We start from the raw sequence: 13956 nt of genomic DNA on the forward strand, positions 1-13956 counted from the left end.
TATCGTGCCATACGCATTCGGGCAGGCCGTGGACCTGACCAATTGTAGCAGATCTCACAGGTGAAATGAATGGCTACGTCTGGGTGTTATTGCCTCTTTTTGAAAGGCCTCATATGGTTGTTCAAAAATTCCCTTCTGACTCGGTGTCGATTGGATTGTAGCCACATGAAATCATGATTTCTTTTAAAAAAAACCTCAGACGGATTGGACAGACCAAATTTAAGGTTTTTAGGTTTTTAGGTTCATAGGTTTTAAACAGCACTTCAGCTTCAAGTCGCAAATCGTGACAGCACCTCCACTTTTACGTTAGCAGTCTCCCCAATTATATAAACTAAATCACTGCCATAATGAAGGCAGGAAGAAATTAAGACACTGTCAGTTTCTCCGAGCAAAAAAAAAGAAGAAGAAAACGCCAAGGGCCAATGTGTACTTTCAAACCTATGAAATACAAAATAACTCAGTTGCTTAAAGCCACCGCTCGCTGCCCGCCGCAGTTGCTTTTCTTGCGACGCAGGCTCGTGCTTGCCGTTGGTATGACAACGACCAGCAGCAAGACAGTGTCGAGTCATGCGATACCGATCCATACAACGGCTACCGAGTTATACAACAACGACGACAGAGCTAAACGGCGCTTATACAACAACCACAGCTATAGAACATCGACATCCATAAGGGATCATCCATAAATCACGTCACGCGTGGATGAGAGGGGGGAGGGCAAGGAAAAATTATCCCCCATCTTTTTCCTGGCTTGTTTGAAACTAAAGCAGGCATATGCCTTACGACGTCACGTATGGATGATGGGGGCGGGGAAGGGGGGGGGGGCAAGACAAATTATCCTGCCATTTTTTGCTTGACTTCTTTGGAACCAAGGCAGACACATTAAATAACGATCGGAGACAAACTTCACTCCAAACAACATACAGGCGTTATATTCAAATTCAAACATACCAGCTTGCATTGTCACTTTCACATTCAGACTCCGTGAAGACAAAACTTCGCTGGATGATTACAGCGTCAAGCTCCAGTAAAAAACAAATGGACCAAATGAACTAGAGCATGACACCGCATTCAACAACTCTAACTCGCGTACCATTTCGCGGCAGGCCCAATCTCTCTACCAGGGCCGGTCTTCTCCGGCACAAACGCGCTGTCGGTGTGGACAGGTGCCCCCCGGTCGGCGTACGTACCCATACCACACTTTCTGGGGGTCGCCGAAGCGGACGGTATGCAGGGTGGGCTGCGGCTCGCCAGCCAGCAGCGGCGTGCGGGACGTCGTTTCGGCTGCGGTGCCCCGTCGGAGCCATCGTCACCACGCTGTTAAGGTTGCGGCCTGCTCAGTCGCGCACCACACCACCACTGCCGGACCGCGCTGATACCGCGCTGTCTGCCCTCCCCTCCCCTTCCCCAGACCATCGTCACGTCGCAACGACGCCCCCGCCCCTCCCCCTCCCCTGTCGCCCGGCCGCTGCCTCTCTTGAGGCATCACGGTAAGGAGTTTCCCATCCGCCAGCAGCGTTTCCAGGAAGGCTGTATGTCATTAAGGCTGTGTGAGGAGATATCTGAAGCAGCCATCGCCGGGGGACGTATCAAGCAGCGCACCAGCTCGACAAAGCGCCATCCAACCGCACAGCCCAACAGGACCAAGCGCGAACATGCGGCCGCCGGGCACGGGATCAGCCCAGAACGCCCACTTCCAGAGGACCCACGACGTGAAATACCTACGACGGGAACACCTGAGCCCAGAGGACCTTCTCCTGGAACACCTAAGCTTGGAAGACCTACCGCTGGGAATATCTAACCTCGGAAGACCTGTCATCCGAAAAGCCACTCCAGGAATGCCTACACACGCGAGACCTACGCTCAGAGAGCTCAGAGAGCCTCAGAGAGCCCGAAAGACCTACGGTCGGAGAACCTTCTGCTATGATTAACTATGCTCGGAAAGCCTGAGAGACGCAAGCATGGTAGGTGGAGGACTTGACGGCGATTGGGTAGTCTAAAACCGGACGATTGGACAACTTACTGCATAACTTGCTGCACATATCGACTGGGCACACGCCGGCCAACGATATTCACCATGCAAGTTACCCTCTGGAATTTTTCTGAACATCACAACCTTTGGAGCCGCAGAATAGCACAGTTGATGCTTGCCGTCTCCACTGTACGATGCAGTCCTCATTATCTCCTTGGCTGCATGCACAACAGCCAATCACCGCCGTGTAGAACAGTTGATGTGGTCATGCCTGTATAACAGCCGACCACCGCCGCGTAGAATAGTTGATGCAGTCATGCCTGCACAACAGCCGATCACCGCCGTGTAGAAGAGTTGGGGTGGTCATGCCTGCACAACAGCCGATCACCGTCGTGTAGAACAGTTGATGCAGTCACGCCTGCACAACAGCCGATCACCGCCGTGTAGAACAGTTGATGCGGTCATGACTGATCACCCGCCGTACTACCAGCATCACGATGAGGTACGCTCTGAAATTGATCACAAACCGCAAACTGCATTTAAGCAGCATGGTTTCAAAGTTGCGATGAGCCCACTTTAAACCATCACAAACATCGCAAAAGCTTGAGAGCTGCCCAGTGACCAACAGCAAAGATGAGCAAGATTGGATTTCAGGTCCCAATAACAGCATAATAACTTATTTTGCAACATTGAAGAGGGAGCTCCATTGCTGATTGAATTGTAGGCAGCTTCGGTTCTCGCAATGCCATCGGGCCAACAATCCTTCAAATAGGTCGGGAGTCCATTTTTCTCCCTGAGAACTGCATTCAGACAGTCCCCTTCCAGCATTTGCTTCTTCGCAGGTGGCGGCCATGTCCATAGGACCAGTGCGGCCTTAAAACGCGTCACCTAGCGTTCCATACTGCCGTCGAGGAGGATCAGGGGCATATTGGTCGTTGCAAGGCCCACGTCGATACAAATTTTGTCGATAAAAACTGGGTGCGGAAACGCTTGTAGCTCTGACCGCGTGATCAGTTTATACGCCTTATTAGTCACCTTTCAATTACACCAATAGGACGCATCGTGTGGAAAATCATGTCAGGAATCAGTTCCTTGCTCAAGCTTACTCAGCTCCTTAACAAGCACCCGGGTGGCCGGTCGAATACCACACACAACCCTGGTGGGGTACTCAAATCACACGCTCTGATGGGCATTTTGACACCTGAGATCTCAGAAACCAACAGAACGATATCAAATTCAAAGGGTGGATGGGCTTGTACGTGAATTGATTTGTCAAAATTTGACGTTGCTAGGTCATAACTTTCGGGTCAAATAATGTCATATCAGGTTAAACTCAAGGTCAGTATCCAAATGGCCTCTGGACCTCCTCATGCTACCGCGTTGAAACCAGATACCCGCTCCAAGTGAAAGGTCATTGGTGTTCATTTAAGTTCAGTGGCCTCATTTGCCTTTTAGAAGATTATGGTATCCAAAACCCTACGACATTTTAACGATTTTTAAATTTGAATAAGATCCGAGGACTACGCTAGGCGGCACATTCCTAGCAAAAAACAAAATGTTGACCTGGATCATTCTAGGTCAGTGGTCTGACTTAATCTTCCAAGGTCCATGAAAAATGTCTGTTACGTCTCTGTTATGAAAAAAACGAAGTGAATATTAGAAACTGTCCCATAAAACAAACTCTCAAGCAAAAAAAAAACAGGTTTCTTTTGTTTTAACCTTTGTGTCTTTCAAATCTGACCCTATACCAAAGAAATGTGCTGTAATAAACTTTGTAAACTTTGACCTTTTTATTGGCCATGAAGCTATCTCGGAGATGTATGGCTTTATCTAAAACTCCATTGTCGTATCACACCAAACAATTCCCTGACATTGCCTTCGCTGAGAGTCACGGGATGAATTTGATTTGTCATGTCAGCGACCTTACAAGGACATCCAAAATTGTATGCCAAAAGGTCTGCTATTCACTTATCCATGACCTGGCGCGGCAACACCACGCCGTTCCGAAATCATTCCGAAAAAAACTTCGGGGGAGGTAAATTATCCCCCACCCGAACGCGTGTTTTGAAAAAAAATGACATGAGTACCTTCGTCCTAATAGACAGGGGGTGAGTCGTTGCGAACCCCCCAAGATTTGTTGAGAACATCTCTTCGACATGCCACGTAATGGCGCCCAAATTTTCGGTGAACTGTGAGAACGTATCACTCGTGTTTCGACACAAAAAACGTGACTTTTTGTTTCCTAGCATTTCTGCAAGCAACACTTTTTACAAGCACTGCAAGGTGACCCACGACCGACGCGGGCAGTGGCTGCCACCCCACGAACCTCCCGAGAGTACTCGGCGGGGACGACACTGTCACATCAATACACCCCTCTGCCATACACATCTCAAACACCCGAAACTGCATTCTAATACGCTCAATGTAAAAGAAGGAATCATCTGTGTAAATTCCATGCAGTCATGGGACGCGGTTACGTAACTATCGACGTGTAAGGCTGAAATAATTCCATGTTTATAACTCCATGTGTACAATCGTGCACGTCATACAGTCGTGCATTAATATACTCAGAATCCTGGCAGACTTATACGCATTCAAGGGCCTATTTATCACGTCCTATTACCAGAATAAAACGCGACTATCACCTGGGGACCATTCGATGACAGCCCGTCGCGAAATCCGACATCCCTTCTCCTAACTCCCACCGTCGACGGAAATCGTCGATAGTGGGCACACCACAGCGACAAACAACTGGCGCCACCCGCGACCTCCGTACCCCTGAAGTGCCGCCGAACCTTGGCCCGGTTCAGCGCCGTCGCAGGACGCCGACCTCCCCCGCCGCGCGGTTCTCGGTAGGGTCGTGTGGCACGCAGATCCACGCACACTACGCGGCCGTGTGCAGAATTGGCCGGCGGCTGGGGCTGGGACGACCTTTGACCCCCGTTGGCCGATTCGCTTGCAGTGGCGTCGCGGCGCTGCCAATGGCGGCCGGCGGCCGGCCGGCGCTCGCCACCGCGGCAGGCGGCTATGGTGCCGGATGAGCGGGGCGGGTGGGGCGCCCGTCAGGCCTGGCCAGACCACACGCCGCGAGACGCGCGGAGCACGGGGTAAACTGCCGGCGGCGCCCCGTGGCCCAGACCGCCTCGCGTACGACGAGGGCTCCCGCTCTAAGAGGCCATCGCACAAATGCCGTCCAAACACGGAACAGTGCACGACCAACTGGCGAGCGGTTTACGCCGTCGTAATTAAGATTTTTCGCTCATATCCACGTCTGGCTTCTGAGCGCCCAGACCTGAAAAGTGCAAGTTTCACATCAGCCTCGCCTGCGTCACCGGATAAAAAAAAATTAGAACGTCCTTGAACGGGCTAAGCCCTCGTTGCAGCCCCGATTTGTTGATGCAGCACAGTCAGCACAGTCACTGTGTCATTGGCGCATCGTCACCTCGAACGGGGCCGCAGGCCGAGCGAGCCTTGCAGTAACTAACTGGCAATGATATAGCTTCCGCCGGCAGGCCCAGCCTGCCACACCAGTGATGCGCGGCATGCCCGGCCCGTCATAGTACTAACGGCGGGCCCGGCCTGTCACACCGCTGACGGCAGGCCCGACCTGTCACACTGCTGACGGCAGGCCCGACCAGTCATACTTATAACGGCAGTCCCGGCCTGTCACATCGCTGACGGCAGGCCTGGCCTGTCACACTTATAACAGCAGTCCCGGTCTGTCACACTTATAACGGCAGTCCCGGCCTGTCATACCGCTGACAGCAGGCCCGGCCTGTTACACCGCTGACGGCAGGCCCAGCCTGTCACACCGCTGACGGCGGGGCCGGTCTGTCACACCGCTGACGGCAGGCCCGGCCTGTCACACCGCTGACGGCAGGCCCGGCCTGTCACACTTGTAATAGCAGTCCCGACCTGTCACACTTATAACGGCAGTCTCGGCCTGTCACACCGCTGACGGCAGGGCCGGTCTGTCACACTACCAACGGCAGGCCCGGCCTGTCACACCGCTGACGGCAGGCCCGGCCTGTCACACTTGTAACAGCAGTCCCGACCTGTCACACTTATAACGGCAGTCTCGGCCTGTCACACCGCTGACGGCAGGGCCGGTCTGTCACACTACCAACGGCAGGCCCGGCCTGTCACACCGCTGACGGCAGGCCCACCATGTCACAGTACTGACGGCAAGGCCGGTCTGTCACACTACTGAAGGCAGTCCCGACCTGTCACACCGCTGACGGCAGGCCCACCATGTCACAGTACTGACGGCAGGCCCGGCCTGTCACACTACTGAAGGCAGTCCCGACCTGTCACACCGCTGACGACAGGCCCGGCCTGTCACAACGCTGACAGTAGGGCCGGCCTGTCACACCGCTGACGGCAGGGTCGGCCTGTCACACTTCTAACGACAGACCCGGCCGGTCACGGTACTGATAGCGGTCCCGGCCTGTCACGCTGCTGACGGGCGGGCTGAGCACACTTCTGAACATATCTTTGCCACTACCAGTCGTACCACTGTGAGGTATCAAGGAAGAAGCAGGGGTGAAAAAGTGCCTTGTCTGCTACCGACGAAATTTAGAAGCGTCTTAATTGTCACTTAAAGCCAAATCTATCAGAAACCGCAGCAATTTAACTATAAATATCGATAAAGCACCAAACACAAAGACAAATGAAATGCATTGCAACGTAACCATCAAACATTTTTGTTTCGAGAGTTCACTTGCACTTAAGTTCACCATCGCTGAGGAAGAAAAGTATGGAGAATCCAAAAGTCATAGTAATTGTGAGATGAACTGGGTCAGCAATGTTAAAAAACAAAATTGGAAACAGTAAATAGATTTTTACGTTTTCTCATAATTCCGTGGAATAATGGCACGAAAAATGTAGTTGCATTTGAGGTCTATCGTCCCGTTGTTGGTTATTGGGTCAGTGATAACCACTTTTCTGGATACAATCGTTAGAATTGTCTTTTTTAACAAGAAAAATAAGAACACTTCTCTACCCCGAAATCACTGGCTCTAATCACTCTGGTGTTCTCAAAATCATGTTCAGAGCTAAAGAAAATTGTGCAGACAAAATTTCGTTTAAAAGCCCGAAACGTGAGTGCCAAAAATGACCCTTCGTTTGTTGAGTTGGCATCGAATGACCATAGCGATAATGATGATACGCGATGATGCTATTGATGGTGATACATGAACACGCGCTCGGGTGGGGGTCAAATTGACCACCCCAAAGGTTTTGCCGGAACGGTTGCCGAACGGCGCGACGTAGCGGCGCCAAATTTGTCATGGCTGTACACAATTGAATAGCGGATCGTTTGGCACTAAAAATGTAGATATTTCCCGTGAAGTCGCTGACCTATGGTAGGTCAAAGTCAGGCCATGGTTTTAGCGGTCAATTTCTAAGGAATCGTTCCATTTGATGCAACAACGGAGTGTTAGACAAAGCCTACATCCCTGATATGCTTTCTAAGGCAACACAACAGCTTAATGAGCAAATTATTTTGACCTAAGGTCCGGTACAAAGGTCAGACCAAGGTCAAAACCAAGCTGTTTTATTACTTAAGGGCTTCCTGTATGAGGTAGTTTCTGGCGCTCATCTCGAATTTATTGACAGCAGGAACCGCATTACACATCTCACATGAATTTTTTAGCGGTCAGAATAGGTCATTGACCTAAGACGACTCAGGTCAACATTTTGTTGTTCGGTACATACTGCCTAGCGTAACCTTTGTCGCTTATTTAAATGCAAAACTCAAAGCAGCTTGTATGATTTTGGTCACCATGACCTTAAAAAGGTCAAGTAAGGCCACTGACCTTAAATGAGTATGTGACCTCTTGCTTAGACACGGTTATCTAGGTCCTGGGGGCACTTTGGAGACCAACCTCGAATCTCAATTTGTTTGACCTCATTTGACCCTAAGGTCATGACCTAGGAACCTGAAACTGTGACCCAAGTAAGTCAATGTACGGTTCAACACACCCTGTAAATTTGGCGTTCCTAGCTCTCTTAGTTCCCGAGATCTCAGGGGTCAAACTGACCTCTCCACCCGAGCGAAGGGTATCCAGCCGGCCACCCGGGCGCGTGTTAAGATACCTAGCGTACCAGCAGTTCAGACACCTGCTGTATTTCATTGGCCCAGCGCTCGCCTTTTTACTCATATGCAATCCTGGTCGGGTACCGGCCTGACCGGGACCAGGAACCCACAACATTCCCGGTACCTGACCGGGACCAGGAGCCCACAACACTCACGGTACCCGACCGGGACCAGGAGTCCATTACACTTCGGCCTGTTGCCCGCAATACGCCACGACCAGCTTACTCGGTCAATTACTACGACCGGTTTCTGAAACACTCGTACCGTCTGGGCTGTGACAGGCCCCGTGACAGCCATACGCGCCAGCCCAGCAGCCGGGTCTGAGCACTCCGGTGTGGGCATTTGCAGCCATGCAGCCGCTTTGTGTGCACTCTCTTCCCCCCCCTCCCCCCACACACACGAAAAAACGTCAATGGCATATTTCGGGGGCCACTTAAGACCATCAAAATGATCACATGATCAGAATTTAAAGTTGTCCAGCATAGGAGAGGCGCAACATGTGCACTTGCACAAGTCAAGAGCCTGCAGAAGCCGTCCCTCCATAACCTCGGAAGGAACCAGAAGTTGTCCGATGAGGTCATACGGCATCACCATCGTGATCGGCTTATCATCCCACTAGACACAACACCAAGACTGAATTGCCGCGGTGCACGACAAAACTGACCAATGGGCACCTGACACGACACAGCGTGTTTGTGTTGTACATAGCTCAAGCAATGCGCGACGCATCGTTTCAACAAGTGTCCGAGGTAAGGGCATGCGAGGGGAATCCTCAGAATGATTAGCCGTATTACCAACCCAAAAACGGACGAGGTTCGCTATAAAACAGGTATCACATGTAACAAAATTGCGCCTCCTCCGGGACTTCACGCGCTTTCGGGCACTCAATTTCTCCACTTTTTCGCTGACGCACTCCGGTGGCTGGCAACCACTGCGAGCGAGAATTGCTGACTACATTGGACAAACATTTTGTGTACACCGCCTCTCTCGCGAAGTCGGCTGCAGCTTGATCAGCGACTTCCTGATCATCTGCAACGTTACCGGCATCAAATAATAGGACTTCCGTACCGAAGATATCGCAAAAACGCGTCCATTTTGAGTGGTTATTGGTCAGTAAATTTGTCCTCATATAGCTTACATCCACTCCACAGTCCCCGGCCACGGCGAATTGTAGTCGAGACCACGTTACAAAAAGGTGTTAACCGCATACCGGTCGCCTGCGGTGCCGCCTTGGGACGGCCAGTGTTAAGCTCGCATCGTGATATTTGGACGGTACATTCGCCACGATCATGCCGTAAACTGATGGCCGCGACTCGGCTTCGATCCTTAACAGCGCCCGTGCACCGATCGCTCCCTGGTTTTAGCTCTGTGGCGGGTGACCGGTTGGTGATGCCGCACAACGACCCGCTTTGGCATTCCGACGGCACGCTCTCTCCGTCGTAAAGCGGTGTTGGTCTTCTACCGCTTAGAACCCGAGTCACCGACGTCTAGGCCCGGCTCTGACGGGTCATCTCTGCACATCGTGCTGGTGTTTACACTATGCGTCATCGGTTGTAATCCGAAGCACTGAATGTCCAAAAAGATTGGGGCTCAAACTCCGACCACAGCATAAACGTCACATCCGTGCAATCATAAACAGACGTCCCACATAAACGGATACACGGGCGTATCCAACGGACGGGAATAATGCCTGCTGAACATCCAGGACACAGAAACTGAGACGACGGGGTATCGTGTGTCGAAAGAGCATCGCATGATGATGGCGTCACGCAATAGGGCCAACTAGCATTCAACATGGCGTTCCCGTCCTGGGTTAGGGGTCCGCCAGAGCCACGTCCCATACGATCGGGAGCTTACCGAGCTGCCGCGCACGTCAGCGGGGATGCTGGAGCGCTGTCTAGGATCTTAAGCAGTTCCGGATGGCATTGTCTGTGCGGCGCCGGACCGCATAACAGGACAAGTGAAGTGGGGGTGCCCGGAAGGGTGAAAGACCCAATGGAACCGAAACACCGCAACTGACACCCACCGTTTGCAGAGAGGTCGGACCCTGGTCCCCCCCCCCCCCCCCCCGATCGGACTGTCAATAGCTTCTCTCCGTTCAAATAATTATATTGCAGTTGTTCAAGTGCAGACCTCTTGCTACAATGCATCATCTTCGCTCAATGCATGTTGGCCCAATGCATCATCATACTTCGCTCGCTTTCTATGTCGCACACATCTTCCCCACAAGGCGCCTTAAAGCCAATTTTCTTATCACAAATGGCCGTAGCATGAAGTTTGGAGGTGTCATCTGATAGGATGATGACTAATATTGACGCTGATGTTCAACAGTCTCATCAAGGAGCTCAGAGTTCATCTGTTTTCAGAGCAGCTTTGCAAAACGGTGCATCTTCCGTGATTTCGTCATACGGCATAGCCCAAGTGAACGGCGCGCTCACCAGGAGGATGGGTCGCCCCTCTCATTTTCTTCTTGGGCGTCCCAAAGGAGCCCTGAATTCATCTTTCACAGACGTTTAATCTGAAAAATTGAAATGCAGCGGCGGGGAAAGAGCTATTCGCTGATTGGTTTTCTGATTGGCCGATTGGTTTTCAATAGTGCCTCGGGCGCCTCAGACCCTGGTTGTCTGGAATGAGGACCATATGTAAAAATGGGCCAGGATGTGATGATAAATAACATTTAGGGCCTCCAGCAACACCACGGCAACCATCGGTGCGAGACCTTATGGTAAATCCCTCCCCCTGGCCAAATTTTGGCCGCGTGCCCGGCCCCAGCGTTCGTGCTCACCGCCATTACGCTAGCTCTTTTGTAGACACGTCATGGCATGTCCAAAATTGATGAAATGTGAAAAATCAACAACAGCAGCCAACAGGCCCGTGCCACATCATCAGATTTAGAGGAAACATTTGTGAGGGTTCTTCAGCCGCACACTAAGGTGGAATATCCATCCCCTCAGCATAAGAGTTGCGTCTCGAAATATCATTGCACAGTCTCCCAATACTCAGGAGGTGTTGCTTTGTGCCACACCTTACCTCGATGGTGACTGGGAAGCACCAGATTCCTCTTGCAGAAGGCTTCGCGAATGTCCGTACATGGAGCAGTCTTCACCTATCACTGCCTCGCCGCGGCCGTCAGGGTAACTGAGCTTCGCCCCATCACCGCTGCGTGGCGCTGTCGGCGTCACATTCAACACATCCGTGTGCGTGTCTTTGAACGAGACACAGTACACGGAGTTCGTGCCGGGCGTGCGGGATGACGAGGTGCCGGCAGCAGCAGCGTCTGTTGGGGTGGATGTTGGACGCCCATCCATCTTGCAAGTGATGCTGTCTCTGAGGATTCCTCAATGCTGTGGAAGTCAGCCTGAAGTTACTGGGTAGGTGGGGTATTGGTAAAATGGTGTACATGGCCATCAAAAAAATAGAAGAGCTGTCCAGCAAACAATGCTATGCACTGCAATGCAACATTTTGTCAAGGAAATCACAAAGCACAATGACATCTCACTTGAGCCATGTGCATACATCACAGGGAGATACACAAAAGGTGTGTGCTGCATAATGTTCATATGCAGGCAAGTCCAAGACTGTAAGTTGAACTACTTGCATCAGGTCAGATCAGTTTAGTGTGGTTCATTCCAGTAAATCTGATTCAAGGATGAAAAATGCAACTTATGCCATGTAGTACATGATGACCTTGGCCTGCAGCTTAAATGCTCAGCAAGAGACCAACAAAAATGCTGGATTTCAATCACTACATAAAATATCACCAGTGTCAGACATGCTATGGAGGTGCCAGGGGTGTAGTTTTTTATTCAGCTGGGGATCTCTAGCCTCCCTACCAACTTGGGCTCCCCCTACACACTTAAAAAGAATAGCTTTTTCAGATGCGGGCCTATTTGATGGCATATTTCAGAATAGGGTTTATTATTTTTCACGGTTCAGCTTCTCCCCCAACTTCCTTTGTGGTCAGGTGCCCTGGCAACATGGCACTGACCTAGGCTTCCACTGGCCTAGATGTAGCTCATTTGGGACCAGGGTGCAGTTTCTTATGCAGCTTGGTAGGACTCTAGCCTGTCTCCCTAACTGTGAGAAGAAATTTGGTCCAATCTGGGGGATTTCAATGTTGTGTTTATCTCAGGGATGGGTTGAACTTTTTTCAGCTCAGCCATCTCCCCAAACTGATGTTCAAAACTAACGCCCGTCTGGGAGCTCAGAGTGCAGTTCAGGGACCAGGTTCAACGCAGCAGCGGCGGAGGCTCCTTCCTCCTTACACAGCAAACCTCCCCTGCACAGTACAGTACTGCATCTACTCGCCGGTGATCAGTCTGATACAACGCCATTTATCAACAGTGTCAACTTACCTCGCCGTCACCTCCCCAGACGGCGCGACACGACCCCCCACGTCCCACAGCAAATCGCCGGAGCCGTCGGAGCGGAGCAGTAGCCTTGGCCTTGTGCAAGTAGAATGCACCTCGGAGCAAGGCTATACTTACCAGGTGGTGCCTTCACGACTGCGCACTTCTCAGCAAAGATTTGTTTATGACGTCATGTGGGGCACACCTCTTATGCCACAAGTCTGCACCCGTGGTAAGATACATGAGCAATCGCATACATTGCAACACGTTTGGATGGTAGAATGAAAATTATGATACAGATAAGTATGAGAAATGAGCAACTTTTGCCATTTTCTCTAATTTTGAAGGTAGTTCAAGAACCAAGTAGGTAATATCGAACCCAAGAACCAAAGTTTTCGAAATCAATCTGGCGCGTGCTACGCCAAAGGGGCACTCGGTCTAACGAATGATTTGTTACTTTGAAAGCACCAAATGCCCTCCAAAGTACGTTCCGGGTGACCACATGATGTGCACCACGACTGCTGCCTTCCAGTGAACTTACCCCAAATGAATCCATCGAACTTCTAGGTACCAGTGTAGCAATATCGTTCTGGGGTCCACAGTGCCGAACAAGGCATTCCGTGTCAACATGGGCCTCGATTTGGTCAGAGGAAGATGTGCTCAACAGGAACGGGGACGGGAATCCGAATGACAAAAGCCTGTCACCTTGATCGGGGCCCTCTGACAATGAAAGGGAACATGGCAGCTTATGATTCTTCACATTGAAGTAATGAAAGGGTCCTTTGCCTGTTAGGGCCCCCAGTACCGAACTTTGTGCCCTCCATCCCAACTCCAGCATAGGCCCGTTAAGCCGAGCTGGGGTCTGTGTGCCAATTATTGGACCACCTTTGGCGATCAGAAATGTCGCTGCGGCAATGAGGGTTTCTGCGTCAACCTGGGGTCAGCTGCGGTCTGCGCAGATCAGAAGGCCTCCCGCGTCAGGGAGGGGCCCAATGTGATATGATTTATCCCTCTAAGGGCCTCCGAATCGCATATATTATTTTGTACATGCGTATCCTAGCAACCGTTGTCAGCGGTGTTAGAAATAGTGCTGACCAAAATGGCCTAACTATTGATGTTCTGACAAAATGTTTTATCTTGCCAAATATCAGAGGTGGCGAGAAATATAGTTATAAAATCATTTTGTCCATGCACATATATTTGCTGTAGCTCAACAACTACCCTTCAAGAACAAGAAACAATGTTTTGGAGTAGGAAAGCTGAGGCAACTAAAACCGACATTGTTGAGCATACATTGAATGAAAGCGATGGAAACATAGCGAACTTTCCCAAATATTTTGCTTTTGCTTCTTTCTTTTATTTCCATGCATCCTTTTTTGTAAGTGGTTTGGACGTCAACAGAGCCGTCCGATGGTCATAAGATCGCCACGTGGTCCAGGGGTTTAAGATCGCATTTCGTTGAGAGCCTTGACTTCTCGGGCCGCGGACAAATCGCAGCTGAGCGAACGATCTTACACCCCGCCCCCTTCTCTTTGTCC

General features: G+C 51.0%; 1 protein-coding gene across 1 annotated transcript in view; it reads right to left on the reverse strand.

Annotated features, from left to right (window-relative positions):
- The window catches only part of ZnT35C (solute carrier family 30 member 3), a 40414-nt gene extending 27900 nt beyond the window's left edge, over positions 1 to 12514 (reverse strand). The window contains exons 1-2 of the mRNA XM_037223941.1: positions 12425 to 12514; positions 11100 to 11413 (exon numbers count right to left, since the gene is read on the reverse strand). Of these exons, the coding sequence (XP_037079836.1) occupies positions 11100 to 11377 (278 nt within the window). The 5' untranslated portion in view covers positions 11378 to 11413; positions 12425 to 12514. The remainder of the gene's footprint in view (positions 1 to 11099; positions 11414 to 12424) is intronic.
- Between the last annotated feature and the right edge of the window lie 1442 nt (positions 12515 to 13956).

The sequence above is a fragment of the Pollicipes pollicipes genome, unplaced genomic scaffold (assembly GCF_011947565.3).
Source record: "Pollicipes pollicipes isolate AB1234 unplaced genomic scaffold, Ppol_2.1 Scaffold_4881;HRSCAF=5763_pilon_pilon_pilon, whole genome shotgun sequence".
NCBI lineage: Eukaryota > Metazoa > Arthropoda > Thecostraca > Pollicipedomorpha > Pollicipedidae > Pollicipes > Pollicipes pollicipes.